The following is a 21,066-nucleotide window of genomic DNA, read 5'->3' as shown; positions in this document are numbered from 1 at the left end:
ACAGGCACGTTGGCACTTGAACTCCGCTCAAGGCATTATTTTTGTTCAGTGAGCTTCGATGCTCCGAGAAGACTCTGCACACGTCAAGTTCATGTAAATGCGGTCAGGATGTTGCGCCTGCAGCGATCTTCTGCCTTCTGCTCTCATGTGACTGAGATCACGTACGGAAACAACAAATAACTGCCGCTGGTACGATTCGCCTCGACGCGGCTGTACTGCGATCGACACCCATTGGAGCAAGTACGCGTAAACGCAGTCATGGCCATAACCGTCATGGCAATATTAATGAGGTTCGAGTGTACATCACAATTCTCTGATATAACAAATGTGTTTCACATTACACTCAGGTTTGCAAAAAAACTGGGCTTTAGTGTATAAAGCTGTGCTAGATATTCTCCTTCTACAGCTCCTATACCCTGAACTAAGAAAATTTACTTTACTTTCCATTGGATTAATTCCCCGACATGCTACATTTGGGAGGTACCTGGCATCGAATGATCCGGAACACAAACCAATCAGCTCATCCATTTCTTGTTGGGTAGATGCCTGCTGGCTGCTCATCCAGAGTGCTTTGCCTGAATCAAAATAAAGATGTTGTCCATTATAAGCAAGGTACCACAAAACTTCTCTTTGTTCAAGCCTACTGAATTTTTTAACAACACAAGTGTCAGGCAACATGTAGGGGAATAAAAACAACAATAAATTGAGATAGGATGGTAGAAATGTCGCAGGAAAATTTTAATACATGACTTTCCACTATCACATGATCTAGAGATTGAACCAGGAAGGTAGTTCCATTTTAAATCGACCAAGGTCTGCCGGTGACATTTTTTTATTTCAGTGAAAAAAATATATGTTGGAAACGACCTTAAGTGAAGACGAAAGCAGGTACCCGGAGCTTCTTATGATCAACCAGTCCCCAGATGGAGAGGGGGTAATGCGGTGCCGTCTTCGCGACGTGATTTTTTCTCACGACTTTGCAGCCATACTGACGACATTTCATTCGCGTTACAACCCTCATAGCTGGCACACGTAAAGTCTGGGCACTCTAGTATACCTGTACGGAGTGAAAACGGTCACACTTTAAGGGAACGCTCAAGAAAAAATGCCCAAGTCAGCAGATATGCAAAAATTGCACATTTTTTAGCGCTCATAGCTCCTCGGCAAGAGCATAGCTCGGCAAGACCTGGGCACAGAGAAAAATTTGCTGCGTTCACCCCTACTAAAATAGTGCAACATATTTTTGCAGCTGCATTTAGGGGAAACGTTAGGAGTACTTTCAGTAACCGCAAAATTATTGGAATAAGTATTGCAGCGGCTGGGGTATGCCACACCAAACATTGGCAATTTTCTGGTCTCACCTACCTTTACTGACATTTCTTTCGGCAACGAAACATGGTAGAATGGTGTTCCATATATTGAACGACAGAGGAAGGATTGCGCATTAAAAATATAATTCATTTAGGGATATCCGACCTGCCGTCGAGGAGGTAGGAGCGCTAAAAAATGTGCCATTTTTGCCATAACTGCTGACTTCAGCATTTTTTTCTTCAGTGTCCCTTTAAAGTGTGACCGTTTGCACTCCGCACAAGTATACTAGAGTGCCCAGACTTTATGTGTGCCAGCTATGAGGGTTGTGACGCGAATGAAATGGCGTCAGTAAGGCTGCAAAGTCGCAGTTGCGAAGACGGCATCGCCTTACTCCCTCTCCATCTGTGGACCGGTTGATCGTAAGAAGCTCCGGGTACCTGCTTTCGTCTTCACTTAAGGTCGTTTCCAACATATACTTTATGAAGAAAGGATTCGATCTCCGCCACAACAGCAGGATCCCGAAGCTCGAGGAAGGAGACCTGGTGCTCGTACGTCGCGGTCTACGGTGGAGTAGGAATCCGTTCGAGGGGCCTTATACCGTCAAGAAGCTCATCACATTCGGAGGTATATTAAGGGCTGTGACTTATCATGGACGAAGAGGAACGGAAGAAAGGGCTACCATCGGAAATATAGTGCCTTACCATCCACGGAGGGATGGACAAAGGAGCTCCGGAGTAATATAGAAGGAGGACGAAGATGGGGCACAAACGCGTGGAGAGGAGAATAAAGTGGCATTCTAAAAATGTTCCAGGACGGGAACGGCCAACAACCGCTTTTGTCTCTGGTCTTGGCTAGGCACACTATATACTTTTTTCACTGAAATAAAAAAATGTCACCGGCGGACCTTGGTCGATTTAAAGTGGAATTACCCAGGAGTGAGCTGTCAATAATGCTAACACAATGGGGAAATTTGTGCCATGTTTATGTCAATATCTTTAGGGATGTTCACAAACTAGAATAATTTAAATCATCTTAAGCAATACAGAAGTTTAAAAGCCAATAAAATAAGCCCTGTGCCTCTGCCATAAATTGAAGCTTTGTTCCCTTTTATTACTATCCTAGGACTTTACTTGCTACACTGATATAAAAACTGAATACAATATGGCACAGCACAGTAGTCCAGGAAATAAAAGTTGAAGTCCAGGTTGATAGACAAAAAAGTAGAAGTAGTAGTAGAAAAAGACATCTAGGTATATTGTCTATATCAGTTTACCAGATATGTTTTGTCAGTTTGCTTCACGTTGTTGTTATTGGATTCCTGTTACATTGACATATTCGGGTGATTTTGTAGCACATAAATTACAAAACTGATTCACACGGCGGCAGTGGTGATGATGATGATCATGATGAAGCGAGGCTGGCTTAATGGTGAAAGGACACTTGTTAACTAAGACAGCAGTTACATCACTCCGCACCAATGCCGAGAGCCAAACTCTACTAGTAGTGAGGAAGGGGGTTAGTACATCAGCAGAGGTACTGCCATATAAGAGTGGTGGGTTGCAGGACTACTTACTTAAAGGCCTATAACTACACTGAGGAGGTAATATCATTCAATAGTTCACTTATCCTCAGGGATCCTCAGGGTTGAGGGGTTGACTTATCTGGATGGATGAATCGATGGGCAGGAGGACTGCTGGCAGGTATTTTTTAAATGAAAGTACAGCACAAAGCCTGCTACGGTTGTGTCCAAAGTTGAGTCACAGACAGTGTGCGACCTATATTTCGTCAAGCGGGTTGACAACTTTGAGGAATTTTCCGCCTTCTTATCATATCCACATACCACACGCCTACCAGTTCAGTTATTCGACTAGGTGATTCTCTAGTTTGTTACGATGTCTTCAGCCATATATGCCCCTTGTCAGTCAGAGCATCGAAGGATAACATGGCAAGCAAAGGTTTCATATGCAAGAAGAAGAGAGGTTATACACGAAGATTCCAGATATCCAGGAGTGGGGAGCAAATTGTTCTGACTGATGGGGATGCAGGAAGTGCACAGAGAACGATATTTTTGAGCAGGAGGTTAATGTTTCTCAAGTTAACGTCAGAGATACGAGATTACAGGAGCTGAATGTCTACAGTAATTTTATACAAATGACGACGTCTTATGCCCTCCACAAATGAGGTGGGGAGTAATGCATTACTTCTGAGTAATAAGTAATGGTAATGAGTAATGGCAATGCATTACATTTTGACTGAGTAATGCAGGGTGGCATTACTCATTACTTTGGTCAAATGTTCATTGCACCACGTGAAGGTTGGGAACATCCAGGTTTTTCCAACCCGCCTTTAACAATGAGCTCAGGGCAACCAAGACGGAGAAAGGCCCAGCCTGGGGAATTCTGCAAGAGGTCAACAGTCGGCAGTGTGTGTCATCAGTGTCCACATGATGATACAGCCGAACCCGCATATATTTAACTCGAAGGGGACCGGCAAATAACTCGATATATCAATATATAAAGCGTTCGTATTTTAACTAACATTCGCGTGTGCCATATTAATTACCATTTAATTGGGATAGTATGAAACAGGAGCTTACCGATATGCATGAACAAGAGCAGAAACTGCACAAACAAAGCGGGCAACAGGACAGTTAACATTTATTTGGGACGGAAGAACTCCGTGAGTTGGGCTTGTCTCTTGTTGCGAGCCATGAAGTCCATTACACTATTTTCGATCTTCTCGAGGCCTCCTAAATGAGAAAGTCCAGCTCCTTCTATTGCCCCGCAGCAGCGACGAATGGTAGCGAAAGCCGAAACGATCTCGGTGACTGTGGGCATGACATCATCACCGTTAAGACCTCCCAGTGAGCCTTCATCGCCGCTTGAATCGCTGTCGTCACCAGCAACGTCCGCTATTATGCCCGCATCCGTCATCTGTGCCACAACGTGCACATTGTCGTCGGCGCTTACAAAATCATGTGCCGTCAGATCAGTGGGAACGGCTTCTGGGAACTCTGCGACCTTTCGAAGCTCGTCGTCCAGAGCGTACTCGAAGTCATCATGGTCGTCCAAGGCATCCGCACACGCTTCGTCTGCAACTGCTACGAAGCCCGCTTTGCGAAAGCAGTTCTCTACTGTTTCAAGCTTGACGTCATTCCAGGCATCGGTCGTCATCTGTATGGCACCCAGCAGGTCGATCTTGAGGTCCACACCCATTCAAAGATTAATCAGGAGGCGCTGAAGCAGACGCCTCCGGTAGCGTACCTTGAATGCCTTTATGATACCCTGATCAAGGGGTTGAAGCCTTGACATCGTATTGGGTGGGAGAAACCTCACTTCAATGTTCAGCAGCTGGCATGTCGTGTGGTGCGCCGAGCAATTATCCAGGACAAGGCAGACGCGACAATTAGACCTGCCCAACTCGCTGTCCCATGCTTGTAGCCACTCCGAAAACAGCTGCCGCGTCATCCATGCTTTAGTGTTGAACCCGTATTGGACGAGAAGGCTTCTGCAGTTTTTGAAGCATCGTGGAGCCTTGCTTTTTGCAATCACGAACGGGCAGAGTTTGCAAGACTCGTCCATGTTCGCTGCTAAAGGGATAGTCACACGAACCTTGCTGAGTTTCCCTCCGTGACATGTACAGTGATGGAACTGCCTCCAAGCCCGCGGGCGCTGGCTCTGGCGCACAAAAAAAAAAAACGCATTTGGCGCAGAATTTCACAGAATGGAGCACCTCCGCCGTATGTATTCCACTGCGTCCCGCGCGATACATCGTGTTTGCAATACATACTCTCCACTTTCTAGTGAATATTGGGGTTCAGGACATCTGGGAACAAGTATCGGCATGTACGGTTCAAGTCCTGAATGCTCAATTGCTCGCGCTGTCCTTACGCGCCTACACCCTGCGAGCACGCGCGATGTTACGCAGTAGCGGAAAGCCTGGAGTGATCCATAGTACAGGCGCCGGCAACTCCGGAATCAGCGTCGTCAGTTATGCCTATCCACAATTTGTTAAAACGCAGTTGTTTAAAAACAACTCCCATGCAAACGAGCCAATATTCTATCGCAGGCACGTGACGTGTCCAATGCTCGGTAAATTTGCACCACCACCACCTTTCGTCCAGTACGCACACACTTGATGCGCTAACAGTGCGCTTTATTGTTGACAACTTCTCTTTGAAGTACAACAACGTACGATTCTTGTATTAAGTTAACATAGAAAACATATTGCACGATTCCACGTTAGGGGTGGCGACACACTGCGGAGAACGGGAAAAAAAGGAACGAACAAACAGCGAAGTTTCACGAGCGCTGCGCAAACACAGCGATGACAGGAAACCGGATGATAACTTTACGCTACTTGTGTACGAAACAACTAGTTATGTAGCACCTGTTTCTTACTCAAGGAACAGAAAAAGTAGCACCAGTTTTCTTTTGTTCGCCTATTTATAAAGTGATAGTGAAAGCTTAATTTTGAACACCCTGTATAGTGAGCTACTGGGGGAATATCGGTAGTCCTGTACATTCCTTTGTACAAAGATCGACGACACAGTATTCGGAGCGAGTATACTTCTCACTTATTGTTGCGTTTTTTCTTGGGGCCTGTGACTTGGCGTGACTCGGCTTCGTTGTTCAGATGCATGACGAGAATAGAGAGGGCGCGGGAGCATCGCTCGCGGTTTTTGTTTCGTGTTCATGCGTTCAACAGGGCATCTTTGTTCGGCGCAGCTGTGGCGCAGAATTGGGGAAAATTGTTTTTTCGGCGCGGGGTTGCGCAGGCAATCCCAAATGGCGCACATTGGCGCAAATGGCGCAGCAGTTCCATCACTGCATGTGCTTCCACGAATGTCGAGAGTCTTATTGGGAAGCATTTGCAAAAACAGACCAGTCTCGTCCGCGTTAAAAAACTCTGCAGGTGCAACTTTACGGAAATTTCCGGCCACTGGTCCGACAGCCATTTCTCCGTCTCCTGGGCGTTCACAGCTTCGCTTTCGCCTGAAATTGTCCTTCCGACTATCCCGTAGCGATCCTTGAATCTCTGTAACCACCCCGTACCGCCATTGAAGTTCTCGTCGTGAAAGGCCACTTAGAAGCACTTGGCTTTTTCAATCAGCGTTGGTCCATCTACGGGAAGGTTCCTGGCCCGGATATCCAGGAACCATGCGTACAGCGCATTCTCGATCCTTTCAAACGCCGGCGTCCTCAAGCGGCATGCTCCCTTGCGAGACTGTCTTGCTGGTCCTGCTGCTTTCATTCTGATGTCCGCCTTGTTCCGAAGAAGCGTACTCAGCGTGCTCCGTGGGATGCCGAATGCTTCTGCTACCGAAGACTTCTTTTCTCCATTCTCAACACGTCGGATGATGTCGAGCTTGGTCGCGAAGTCCAGGTTATTCCTTTTCTTAGCGTCCATGGCTGCCTCATTCGTGCCAACTTTCAAATGGTGGCGCCTACCAAAGGAATGCTCCGACGCCAATCTCCCACGGCCGGCATGGACGACTCCATTGCAGGTCGCGTGCTCGGGGAAGGTAGCATGACCCCGTGATTTCTCACTTCGGAGCGTGCGAAACAAAGCTCCGTGGGGTCACTAACTTCCCCAGCCTGCCCTCATTTCCAACTCCTTTTCGTGTGGATGACTTCATCCCTAATCTCCAAGCCGCGCCTTGTCCTTTTCATTCGCGAAAAATGTGCGGAAGTTACTAAGGGCGCGTCATAGGATTCCAGCGGTAGTGTGATATAGCCGATGACAGCGGTGCCGGCTGTTCGATATAGATGTACAGCACGCCTATGCATTTACATGCTATTTTCAAGGGGATGTTTCGATATAGGCAATAATTTGATATAACCGGGTTCGATATAGTAGGGTTCAACTGTATCACCTTCGTTCTCCTGTACGCTTTTGGGGTAAAGGAGAATCAACGAAACAGAAACATAGCCTCTATGAGGGTAACAAACTTAAAGGAGCATTAAAGTGGTATCCAACATGGCCAAAACCAGCTGTCATCCTGTAAAGCAGTATGTGAAAAGCATTCCTGCAAAATATTTGTCCAAAGTTGTTTTACCGCGGCGCAATTAATTTGCAAAATCGCTGCCGTGGTGACAGGTCGGTGCGCTCCAATGGCAGACCACACCCACTCTAGTGTGACGTTTGTGGTAGAGAGCCCCCTCATTCGTCGGTAGAAAAAACAGTCTGCTACGAACATTGAGAGCTGTTTCTTGCTGACTGCTATTCATTACATGATTTCTATCACGTTTTCTGAAAGACAAAGCATATATGCAGCCCGACAAAATAAGAATGCGATCACAAGAATAATATCCGTGGCTTCTGTGCAATCTTTCGTTGTACGTATACAAGTGGGGAGCGACATACGAGCCAGTTCGTCGTTCAAAGCGAGATTACTTCCGAGACGTTTGCAGTAGGGCGTCTCTAAGACGTACCCGCTAATTCCCATTCACGGCAAGGTCTGTTTGATCTGTCGTGTACCTACCTACATCAGTGAAGTGTGTGGCCGTATAGCTCACCAGCGCGGAGATCAGGGTTGTGTGAATAAGAAAGACAATGCCTGACTGTCGCTTGCACGAGGTTCCGCCGAATGAGCCAGGAAGAAGCAAGACGCTCGCTTTAATTCAATGTCAGGATACAAAGCCTGATAAAAACCTTAGAATCTATGCAGTCTATACTTCAGCGAGAGCGATTATCAATCACCGTCGAGCGTTTTTGTCGTACGTCAACGATGGAACAGCAGCGGATGCTGCTCGGTCGGCATGGCGATGCAGCTGCACACACGTACATGCACGTCCCCACCAGTTGTCACGTCCTGGTAGCATCGCTGAAGACCTTCCTGGTGCGATAGCATGGTACACAGTACCAGTACCACACCATTAAAAGACACAGGACGCACTCGCTGCTCATAAGACTCACAGTAGCACAAAGCAAGCAATGACGGCACTATTGTGGCGTCACCTGTCAGCCACTGAACCAACTGTGCGGTGAAAACGGTCAGCCAGGCTGCACACTGTCGGGAAGCATTAGGGTATCACTGCACAACACACAGTTAGATTCGTGCTGCACCACTTGTTCTTCCCATGGTGTCATCGGTCCCAAAAAATCGTGGTCGTGTCGTTGACAGCCTTCAAATCCTCCGTTTAGGACATCGCGCAGCCGGAGAGCGCCTAGGCCTAGCGTCTCCGAAGCGGTAGCAGACTCTCCAGCCTGCGCTTTGTTGGTCACCTCGATCATATGATCCCAGGTCCAATGAGGAGCGTCCCTACCACTCATGTCACATAGTGACACGCGCGGCGGCGCTCATCACGTGTCTATCGTGAAGGCGAAGGGGGGGGGGGGGGTTCGCTCAAGGGAGTTCGGGGGGCTATATCAGGCGTCCCAATTTCGCTATGGTTGTACTAATTGTGGGAAAACTGTTTTTGGGCGCCTAACATTCCATACCCACCAAAAACAGAAACGAAGTTGTGTGCCTATAGACTGTTAAGCAGCAAAGAATGGTAGAACAATAAAATGGCTGTTATCCAGGCTTCTGCCACAACTGTTATATGCATCCAACATTCTACTGTGAAACTCACCTTGTAGCTTTTCATAGTTTATAATTTTTCTGCATAACAGAAAATCATCATTCCATGTCTAAGTGCTTAAAAGAATATTGAAATGCACTTACTCATTGGTGGTTCTGATGCATGTGCACCTTTGTCAAATATGCTGTAAAAGGTAGAGAAAAGTATCCCCAAATTACTAACAAAGATATCTTATAATGCATCTACTATGTGTTTACTGCCTATTATGACCACATGAGTGTATCTTACATTACACGATGCAACTGACTGCAAGCTTGACTGACTATCCGTGACTTTGCTGACCAAGAGCGAGGGAAGCTCCGCCTCCAAAATGCGCACCAATAGGAGTCGGAAGGCGGAGCGCTGCGGCCACTGCTCTTGCCTAACAGATGGCGCATTGGTAGTGCTCGGCTCGGGATATGTGAGCTGCTGTCGTCTGCTTCTTCAGGTAGAGCTACGACCTTGAAGCTGACCCGCAGCCTCTGCTCTCGCAACATTGGCGCTCAGTAAGGGCACGTGTGGTCGTGGTAACCTAAATTCCGATGACGCGGCGATACTGCGTAGTTTTGACAATTATGCTTTATGGATGTGTCATTACCAAATTTTTGGCCAGTTCGACATTTCGCTATAGGGACGTTGGCCTGGAGTTTGGCAGCGCGACACTAGCGCCGCGTTTCTCCCCTGGTGGTATGGGGAGGCGAAGTTTCAAAGTAGACGCGTCGGGCGACGAATGTGATTACATGCGCTGTGCACAACCTTCCACCTGCTTCCGTGCAATATCTGGGAATGTACAGCCCGTGGAACGGGAAAAATAAAAGCCTGGACCACGTTACTGTTATAAAAGTCACGAACTGCACAAAAACACCGGAGCGTACCTGTATCATATATGTTCTTCTGTTATTTTTTGCATTCAAACTCAAGCTGATAGCTGTGTGATTCTGCAAGCTTATAAACTTGAACTGTCCGGTCTTTTGTACCTGCTTCGTGCTCCACGCTCAGTTTTTTTTTTATTTTTATAATGAATTTCGTCCATCAGCTCGTCTGCGGCTACGCCATTCTGTCGTAGACCCATGCGTAGACCTATTGTCTGGGGCTGAGTAGTACTATGTGAAAATCATGAGTAATGTGGATTACGCATTCATTTATTTTTTAATTCTTAATTACATATTCTACAGATATAGGTGGAACAAATTCCTAGGCAGCGAGTGCGTGGCAAGCATAGGACAAGTATGAGATAAAATGGTTAAAAAGCAAGCGAGCTGGTGGCTAAGATCCATGACGAAAACCCGAGACTGGGAAAAAGACGAAAAACAGACGACACAACACAAAGTCTCAAACACAGCTAAAGTTTAATGGACAACCGCACACTTTTAACACATCAGGTGGGGGAGGAGGGACAGTGCAAAAGGCTCGCCAAAGCAGGGCCGAAGGTCACAGACGCTTTGCTGACACAGTTCCCAGCCCCCAAAATTGACGTTTCTCTCAAAAGCCTCCGACTGAGGTCGGACTCCCTGGCCTTGACAAAGGTCTCTTCCCATGTGGGAGAACAATTAAAGCAAACTTTGAGATGCTTTGCCAATTCCGACGACTGGTCCTCATTTTTTACCTTCGAAGCGTGCTCCCGGAGCCTGTCATTCAAGCAACGTTTCGTTTGGCCGATATTATATATATACATATAAATGTGGTGTATCAGATACCTCTTGCTTGCGGTTTTTGCTATATCGGCCAAACGAAACGTTGCTTGAATGACAGGCTCCGGGAGCACGCTTCGAAGGTAAAAAATGAGGACCAGTCGTCGGAATTGGCAAAGCATCTCAAAGTTTGCTTTAATTGTTCTCCCACATGGGAAGAGACCTTTGTCAAGGCCAGGGAGTCCGACCTCAGTCGGAGGCTTTTGAGAGAAACGTTGTCAATTTTGGGGGCTGGGAACTGTGTCAGCAAAGCGTCTGTGACCTTCGGCCCTGCTTTGGCGAGCCTTTTGCACTGTCCCTCCTCCCCCACCTGATGTGTTAAAAGTGTGCGGTTGTCCATTAAACTTTAGCTGTGTTTGAGACTTTGTGTTGTGTCGTCTGTTTTTCGTCTTTTTCCCAGTCTCGGGTTTTCGTCATGGAAGTATGAGATGTCACGAACGCATGTAAATCCCGAAATGATCAGACCTGTGCAGGATCCACCGGGAGACATTGCAATTGGTCATTGGATTATGAAAGTTGTATTGCACTGGAGACATGTCTCTCATTAAGTTAGTGCCTCAAAGTCAATAATCCCAGCCACAAAGACATTTAAATTTTTGTTCTGATGACTGTTCTGATCTGACTCCCATATTCTTCTCTTTCGAAACAGTAGGCGCATTCTTTTCGCTTGCACCTCCTACACCAGATCTGAACTGGGTTATTTGCGTGCTGCACTTTCCTGTTGAAAAGAAAGGCATTAATAATAAAGTTCCTTTCAGCTGGAAAGTGCAGCTCCCGAAAACCCGTCTTGCGTGGAGTCCAAGGCAGTGCAGTCCAGTGCAAGTGAAAACAATGCGCTAAGTCACGGGTATGTGATAAGTGGTAGCATGGTTTCGAGTAAGCAAAGAGGGAATGTAACGCTCATAAAAAGACCCAACTACTGGCTACTTACAAGTATGCATAGTGCTCGATCCGTTCATTTTATAAATCATTACTCCACCGGCGCTCACACCTTCTTCGTAAACCCGAGTAAAACATTTGAAACCAGAGATATCCAACTGTATGCATTCATGCTTTATTCTTCAGTTAGGTTTCGCTCAGAGCTAGTAGATCTACGGCACCTGGGGAGCACCGGCATTTTACTCGTATTTCGAGCCTGTCCGATATTATTCTGTAATGCGCCAAAAACGCGCTGCTTTTGATGGTTTCCCTTCTTCCGACTTGATGGTGAAACCATCTCCCGTCTCTTTTGCCTTATAAAAATCGCAACACAGCTTGGCCATTTTGACACAGCACATACCATGTGCGTGATCAGAGAGCACGCTACTTTGGAAAACTTAGCACTATCGCCACAAGTGGCGCTGAATGCCGTAATCAGGAGCGCCCTCTGGCGCAGCCCAACAACCCTATGCGTGAACATTGCCTCAGCTCATGAAAAAGGAAAGGAATGTTGCTGCTTTTGTTCTACTCCTCGCACTGAAATAAATCATTTAAAATAATTGTACTGTGTGTGTGTCTTTTTCTTTCTTTTTGTAAGTAGCTACGGAATAAAATAATTGCAGTGTGTGTGTTTCGTTTTTGTAAGTAGTTAATGAAGTACGTAAAACGGAAAGAAATTTTGCTGCTTGTTCTACTCCTCGCACAGAAATAAATAATTTCAAATAACTGTACTGTGTGTTTCTTTTTTTCTTTCTTTTTGTAAGTAGTTACGGAAGAAAATAATTGTACTGCGTGTGTGTGCGTGTGTTTCGTTTTTATAAGTACTCAAAAAGGAGAGAAATGTTGCTGCTTGTTCTACTCCTCGCACAAAAATAAATAATTTGAAATAATTGTACTGTGTGTGTTTCTTTTTTTCCTTTTTGTAAGTAGTTACGGAAAAAAATAATTGTACTGCGTGTGTGTGTTTCGTTTTTATAAGTACGGAAGTACACAAAAAGGAGAGAAATGTTGCTGCTTGTTCTACTCCTCACACTGAAATAAATCATTTGAAATGATTGTACTGTGCGTTTCTTTTTTTTTGTTTTGTTTTTGTAAGTAGTTACGGAAGAAAATAATTGTACTGTGTGTGTGTCTTTCTTTTTGTAAGGGTTCCAGGAAATTTGATTTAACGTCGTTTGGTCGTGAGCCATTTGATCGAACACCATTGGATCGAAATGGCAGCGGTCATTTGATAGATTTTTTTATTCGTTCGCTTGGAGCGTTGATGAAACAAAAAAGAAGAAGAACACAACAAAAGAAAGCTTCAGTTCTAAATGCTGTTATCCTAAGGAATATTTCACTCTGTGTAATCCGCTTGCAAATAAACACACTCCTCAGCCTAATCCACTTTTTCGCATCCAGAAGGCGATCCGATGGTGTGCCTTCCCCCCTCTGCGTTGTTTGTCGAGTGGTAAAGTGTCGGACTTTGCCACGAAAGGTCCGCAGTTCGATTCGAGACATTCACGTCTTTTTGCTTGCCTCCTATTTCTACATGAGTACTTTATTTTTATTTTTTGTTCTTATATATTTATGCTACAATTATTGTTTTCACAAGTCACTACCACCTGTACTGACTGATTATGGAATGTTTAGTTGCTCTTCGTATTGTTTTACTAGTGCATATTTACTGTATGCCGAGTTGCCGACGTACAAGTGTGATCGGAGAGTACGAATGCCGGTATCTCGGAGGCTCTCAACTGGATCTACCAGAGGCTGTAACTTAGGCGATAAACATTGCCTGCACACAGCGCTTACAATGCCAGTCTGGAAAATCTAGTGCTCGAAACGGTATTTTTTTTTTTTTTTTCTGCACTCGCTTACATGCAATTTACCTTGATAATAACTCTATTATTCATGCAAAAATGAGATTTTGATATGTATATTTCTGGTGAGTAAGCATTATCAAATATCTGAATTCGTTTACAAGACGTTGGTGCAAAAGACTTTTCAAAATTGCCGTCGTAGAACAGACTTCTTATTATTACCCGGAAACTTCAGCAACATATTTGAAAGGCTCCTTTCCCCCATGTTCTCCCTTCTTTTTCTTTCACCTTACACCCGCTCAGAAAAGTTGATTGATTGATTGATTGATGTGTTTAATGGCACAAAGGCAACAAAGGCCATAGAGCGCCAAAACCATGGTGAGCGTGTCGGAGATGATTATGGGAAGATGATGTGAGAGAGAGTGTGTGGTAGTTAAAATCTATCTACAGGTATGAGCGATGAGATTGACGAGGATAAGAGAGAGAAGAGGATGACGACAACAAGCAAGCTAGTGTGACAATGTGTGACAAAAGTGTGACAATGAGATATTTACATGAGTTCAGTGATATTGGATAAAAGCGGAGCAATGCTTATCATCTACATCTGACTAAGAAACCCACATGTGGTCAGAAATTTAATGACGTTATCAAACGGCACAAGAGGAGTGTCACCCAGTAGAAGGGCTGGGTGGAGTGGGACATGGTATCTGTAGAATGCGGTGAAATACTGTTGGCGTTGGTGTTCGGCAAGACAGTCAAGCTGTCACCGCAGTGCGCACAAGCTGGCGGATCCTGACCTCTGAGTAGGTGGTGATGCGTAAGCCATGTGTGTCCAATCCTCAATCTCGCGTAAAGAACTTCGGATGATCTGTTGATGTGTTCAGTCCGATGCGGGGGGGGCTCAGAAAAGTGATGTCAGTCGACAACCCCAGTGACAGGGGACTCCCTTTCTTCTGGTGGGCCAGTTTGCAAAACCGTACAAAGGAGGTGAAGGGCGATTCGACAAAAAATAAAAGGACACAGAGTAGAAAAATAATAACAATGGTCACCTGACAACATAACAGGTTCTTGTTTGAGTCTTGCAAAAAGGTGCAGTTCGGCCTCCTTATTATGTGGGACAGGATAATATATGCTTTCTTTTCTTTTTTTTAGAAGAACTTCTGAAGCGTAAATTTTTACTCCAGATTTCGTTGTGTTGGATGCTGAGGTCTCAGTTAATTCAATCCAAACTTCAAAAAGGTGAAATTCGGTCGTGGAAAAGCTGAAGAACTGGACACCATGTGAGCCAAATTTATGCGCATTTTAGGAAAATCACTATTCTTGAAGGGCAACACAGATGCAATTACAAAATTGGGGTTTCCAGAGATGAATATGAGCGCTAGTTGCCAAATGAAGGAATGATCATGGAGAAGTCATTTCATATAATCAAAGCTCGCCCGAGATGCCGGATTTTCCACCCCGGAAAAAAATGTCCCCAGGAAGAACCGTCCCCAGGGAAAAATGTCCCCGGAGAAATCGTCTCCGCAAGAACGAAAGCCGTTTGATCGAACGCGGGACATTTGGTCGAAAGCCATTTGATCAAACACCGTTTGATCGAAACGACAGCGGTCGTTTGATTGATTTTTTTATTGCTTGGTTTGGAGCAGATGCATACTCTATACAAGGTTGAACTAAAGTTGTATATGGCAGTTAAGAGGGCATACCAGCTCTCCGTCCCAATGTATTTCCTATTGAACAGTTTTTATGCTTCTCGGTAACCGCCGCACAGATTTTGACGCGGGTGGTTTCATCATAAAAAGGAAGACGAGATGAAGAGCATTACGCTACCAGATTTCTCATACATGTCGTATGTATTTTACGGCAACGTCACGAATGCGAAAAAAAAATACACAATTTTTCTCCTCCCTCTTTGAACAGGTTTTATTAAACTTCTATAGACATTTCGAAAAAAAACTTTCCATTTACTTTCTCTGGAAATATTTCAGGAATCGATAGACATCAAATTTATATGTCTACCACTTTTCGTTTTTATAAAAAAGCATGAAACGTGAGTACGGATAAATACCGTCTCAAAGCCCCGTAAACCGCGTCATTCTGTGTCGCCCTCTATCCGTAGCACAGGAAAAACCGCGTGGAACATTTTGACCGTATCCATCCGCCGACCATGCGGCGCACACGCGCACTGTAGTGCTCCCTCTCTCCTCTTTACTTTCATGGACAGCGGACTTAGGGCATGGCCTTGGAGACCAGAACAAAAGCTTACTTAGCTGCTCGTAAAGGGATTACCGTCAGCCAGCATTGTCGCGGCCCATGTAAGAGACCACAGAGACCAAGAGACCAATAAACCTCTTCTTTTTTCGGTGCGCTTATAGAGAAGTGAGATGAGTTTATTAGCTTGACATGAAACGTCAATTTGCTCGATTTTGCCGTTTCGAGTTTGTGCTTACTCAGTCAACTGTCTCATAAGGCTAACGAGAATCTCTCGTATTTACAGTTAGTGGAAGGCCAACTTCACAAACATTCTAGTAACGTTCAACAGGACCGCCCTGTAATGTTCGTAATGTTGAAAAAGCCAGCAAGCGGATTACACACAGATAAATGTTTTTTAGGATAACGGTACTTAGAACTGCAGCTTTATTTGTTGTGCCTCTTTCTTTCTTTTATTGATCGATTTATTTTTATTTTTATCTTTATTATTATTATTATTTTTTTTTCATGAACGCTCCACGTGAACCAATAAGAAAAATCGATCAAGCGGCCGCTGCACAATTATTTCCGCCCACGCAATGAGCAACAGCCTTTTCCGGAACCCAAATTCACGTTCGCGAAGCAAGGAAAACCAATGACAACCAATGACAGCGACGGGGAAGGGGCGATGTATTTATTAGACGAAAACGAAAAAAAAAAAAAAAAAATAACAGGCTAAAGGTCAGCCAAACGTGCTTCCAGTGGGGCAAAGCGTGCAACCACCTCACCTCCTTCCTTGGGGACGGACGCTGCGGCCTGTGCGGGTGTGTTTACAGGTTCACATTATTATGACATATGAGGAAAAAAAGAAATAGTGCACAGTTTTCACAAGTGACCGTGCCCCTCCCTCGGTACACCCATGCCTGCGTCACCAAGACACAAGCCGCGGGAGATTTAAAAACACATCACTATTTAAGCACTAAAATTCACGAATTTTCTCTGTCTGTCCAAGTCGGTTTAGCGAACGAATGCCACATTTTAGCGCCGTTAGGCTTCACAAAGCGGACACGACTGAACAACATGTTGGTTAGTTTATTATTAGGTTAGTCTAAGTTCGCTGTTGGCAGTTTCCCGCACGCGACTGTGCATTTTATAGTGAGATAACATTTATTTACAGTAGTTTATTTTGCAACGGGGATTTCGGTCGGAGGTACACCAAAGTTCAGTTAACATAAAAAAGTCAAGTATATGAGCGCCATAAACGAGAAATAAAATCACATCACATAAGAACGCGAAATAACATTACATATAAGTGCGGTGAAAGGGGCGGTGAGCAATTGTCATGTGAGCAAATGTCCGGTGAGCAATTGTCCTGGATCGGCTTCCTCCTTCTCCTTTTTCCTTTTTTTTTTTGAATAGCTGTTGCTAAATGCAATGAATTTATTTAGGCTGATCGAGCCTATCAAAAGGACGAAAATCATGACGCCGAACTATCAGAAGGCAGACAGCCAAAAGACCAAAAAATCATAACGCCGAACTGTCAGAAGCCTGAAAATGGAAAGGCCAAAGAGACACAGGGTGAGCATTCCAGTGAATGACCACTGAATGGGATGGTGTAGATTATGAAAAAGTTTTGTGGCTATTGTATTAGAAATCAAATAACTGGAATGCATAGCATTTGGTGCTCACAAATAGACTAGCCAGCGAAGATGAAAAACACTAATCTACAATATGTTTACTACGAAAAGAAAGTGTGTGGTGGGTAAAGTGAGGATAATTGTGCATTAAAAGCCCCTGAAATATAGATGCAAGTAAGAAATGAAATCTAGACAACCAACGAAGCACATCACAGCCGACCGAATGTTATCGTTAGCTTTGCGGATTTGTTGAAATTGGGAGATATAGGGTGCTTTTTTCTTTTTTTATGTGTTAATAATAAGTAGTTAAATCTACATTCCATTCAACAAGCAACATAAAATGGATATAGTTTGCTGCATTAGTTCGCTAGCGATATCGTTCGCTGGATGCTAGTATTTCTTTACCGTCGGTCAGACACAGGTGTTACAGTTGTCCTTACATCTTTTTCTGGGCCGATGTTTATGGGTTATAAAAGCTCTACATCCACTTATTCAGGTATTTCATTGCGGTTTCATTGCATTGAAAATACGGCTCATCAACATAGAAAGTATGAGACAACAACTACAACATCATTGTCTGACCGCCACCAATAACAAAACAGAACTATATATGAAAATACTAGTATTCCGGTTGAGTTGGGAACTTCGTCCGACGATATCCACATTCAACGAGCGTGAAGTCGGAGCCTCAGGATAGTGGGCATTTGCGTTTTCGTTTCATTGATACGAATACAGAAGGTAATGCGTCATTGCGCTCAGTATTCTGTAGTACTCCCCTTTATAAAAGAACGCGGCTAACATATCTGCCAGAAATAAGTAGAAGGTAGCAGGACCTTGGAAAATCACCAGTGATGAATCACCTCGTGTCATAGTCAAGATTTAGTTGTTGTTGGAGAATCCCTTCCCAATCTTATCAAGCGACCGCTGCTAATTATTTCCGGCCACGCAATGAGCAACAGTCTTTTCCGGAACCCACATTCACGTTTGCGGAGCAAGGAAAACCGGGTCTAGGACTTTTCGGTACAGGACCTTTTGGTGCGGACATTTCGGTACACGGACATTTCGGTACACGGACATTTCGGTACACGGACCTTTCAGTACACGGACCTTTCGGTACTCCGCCACACCGCTGGAAAGTGGTCTTCGGCTTCTTAGTCATAAAACGGTGACTTCTTTTTTTTTTCTCGACTACCTAAAATTGCAAGTACCTAGACTATGTAGTAATCATGCAATGCGTTGTTTCAGTATGTCATCCAAGGGAAATACTCGAAGCATCCCATGCACGATACATGTCTTTAGATGGTCGCCGCGAAAAGTATGATTTCCAGGCATTGCCTCTGCAGGGAGTGGCAGCCATAAGGCCGAAAAATCGAATCCCCGAAGAAACAAAGTCAAAATTCAAGGCTAAGGTTAGGTTAAATTTTCTTTATATGGTTAGTTCAAAAAGAGTGTTTACAGATTACACGCGCTTGGACGGACATTATGTTGAAATCTTGTGCGAAAAAATTAAACAATGTCTCTTCGGCCTTCAGATAGGTCGGTGTTTTGATTTTTCGGCCCTTCGTCTGTTGGCCGTTTTAATCTTTTGGCCTTTCGTGTTTTGATCTTTTGATAGGTTTCCCTCTGCAGGACACATAAGGGCTCAAGAATGGTTGTAAATGTGGTGACGGGAGTGTAGATGTTCCCCTAAAATTGCCTGTATCTGCATGCTGCAATGATCACAAAGTAGCCCTTCTGCAGTACCTTACGGGTGGCAACCAGAAGGCCGTAGGAAAGAATGACCCCGGAGAAAACGTTCCCGGAAAAAAGTGCCCCCGGTATAGCAGGCGGGCATTTTTATCTGGCTTATTTTGTCCTACTCTCTTTCACAGAAGACACCCCAGATGCCCGTTGTTAATGTAGGTCGTCAAAAATGTTAAAGAGAAATGAAGAGGTTGCCAGACTTTTCAGCAAACGTATTTTCGTTGAAAGTCGTTAAAAAAAGAAAAAAGAAAGAAAGAAAGGTCATGGTAATTTTAATTTACAGTGAACAACGCAACGGACAACGAACTGATGTTTTTGTACCCGCAAAACCTTGCAATGCCCTTCCTTATACAGGGTACAGAGTCCCAGATATGTCGTTTGGGTGACAATAGCTGACAAAGAATATCTGCCGCCCCAGAGATGTTAGAAGTAAAAACAGGACGTCTGTAGCTCATGGATTTTTAATAAAAAATCTGTATTGAGAACAAAACACGTTGTCATAACCAATAAGTCGAAGATCATATTCCAGCAGTATGGCCGTGTACCGAAATGTCCTTGTACCGAGAGGTCCGTGCACCGAGAGGTCCGTGCACCGAGAGGTCCGTGTACCGAGAGGTCCGTGTACCGAGAGGTCCATGTACCGAGAGGTCCTGTACCGAAAGGTCCGTATCCCAGGAAAACCAACGACAACCAACGACAGTGACGGGGGAGGGGGATATATTTATTAGACGAAAAGGAAAAAAAAAAAAAAAAAACGGGCGAAGGTCAGCCAAACGGGACGTCGGCTTGGGGATACGGACCTTTCGGTAAAGGACTATTCGGTACAGGACGTTTCGGTACACGACGTTTCGGTACACAGACCTTTCAGTACACGGCCATACTGCTGGAATATGGTCTTCGACTTATTGGTTATGACAACGTGTTTTGTTCTCAATACAGATTTTTTATTAAAAATCTATGAGCTACAGACGTCCTGTTTTTACTTCTAACATCTCTGGGACGGCAGATATTCTTTGCCAGCTATTGTCACCCAAACGGCATATCTGGGACTCTTATAGATTTTTAATAAAAAATCTGTATAAAAAAAGACACCCTGTATAAGGAAGGGCATTACAAGGTTTTGCACGTACGAAAACATCAGTTCGTTGTCCATTGCGTTGTTCACTGTAAATTAAAATTACCATGACCTTTCTTTCTTTCTTTTTTTAACGGCTTTCAACGAAAATACGTTTACTGAAAAGTCCGGCAACCTCTTTATTTCCTTTTTTATGAACATAATATTTTTCACGACCTACATTAACAACGGGCATCTGGGATGTGTTCTATGAAAGAGAGTAGGACAAAATAAGCCAGATAAAAATGCCCGCCTGCTATACCAGGGGCACTTTTTTCCGGGAACATTTTGTCCGGGGTCATTCTTTCCTACGCCCTTCTGGTTGCCACCCGCAAGGCACTGCAGAAAGGCTACTTTGCGATCATTGCAGCATGCAGATACAGGCAATTTTAGGGGAACATCTACACTCCCGTCACCACATTTACTACCATTCTTGAGGCCTTATGTGTCCTGCAGAGGGAAACCCATCAAAAGGTCAAAACACGAAAGGCCAAAAGATTAAAACGGCCAACAGATGAAGGGCCGAAAAATCAAAACACCGACCTATCTGAAGGCCGAAGAGACATTGTTCAATTTTTTCGCACAAGATTTCAACATAATGTCCGTCCAAGCGCGTGTAATCTGTAAACACTCTTTTTGAACTAACCATATAAAGAAAATTTAACCTAACCTTAGCCTTGAATTTTTACTTTCAGTTTCTTCGGGGATTCGATTTTTCGGCCTTATGGCTGCCACTCCCTGCAGAGGCAATGCCTGGAAATTATACTTTTCGCGGCGACCATCTAAAGATATGTATCGTGCATGGGATGCTTCGAGTATTTCCCTTGGATTACATACTGAAACAACGCATTGCATGATTAATGCATAGTCTATGTACTCGCAATTTTAGGTGCTTGAAAAAAAAAAAAAAAGGAAAGTCATCGTTTTATGACTAAGAAGCCGAAGACCACCTTCCAGCAGTGTGGCCGTGTACCGAAAGGTCTGTGTACCGAAACGTCGTGTACCGAAAAGTCATAGACCGTCGGCTTGCTATTCCAAAAATACATAAATAAATACATAAATAAAATTAAGAAATAGGAGATAAATGACATGGACGCG

At 44.5% G+C, this 21,066-nt stretch overlaps 1 protein-coding gene across 5 annotated transcripts in view; it reads right to left on the bottom strand.

Annotated features, from left to right (window-relative positions):
* Positions 1-21,066, bottom strand: part of LOC135396537 (claspin-like) — a 144,418-nt gene that overhangs the window by 71,956 nt on the left and 51,396 nt on the right. For all 5 annotated transcript variants that reach the window (XR_010423421.1, XM_064627570.1, XM_064627572.1 and 2 more), the window contains 2 exons: positions 8,981-9,021; positions 485-575 (listed from right to left, as the gene is read on the bottom strand). Coding sequence is in view for 4 of the 5 variants with exons in the window: in XM_064627570.1 (XP_064483640.1) it covers positions 485-575; positions 8,981-9,021 (132 nt within the window). In the remaining variant the exon portion in view is untranslated. The remainder of the gene's footprint in view (positions 1-484; positions 576-8,980; positions 9,022-21,066) is intronic.

The sequence above is a fragment of the Ornithodoros turicata genome, chromosome 6 (genome assembly GCF_037126465.1).
Source record: "Ornithodoros turicata isolate Travis chromosome 6, ASM3712646v1, whole genome shotgun sequence".
NCBI lineage: Eukaryota > Metazoa > Arthropoda > Arachnida > Ixodida > Argasidae > Ornithodoros > Ornithodoros turicata.
Note: the sequence above shows the minus strand (reverse complement) of the source record. Positions and strands in the feature narration are given on the sequence as shown.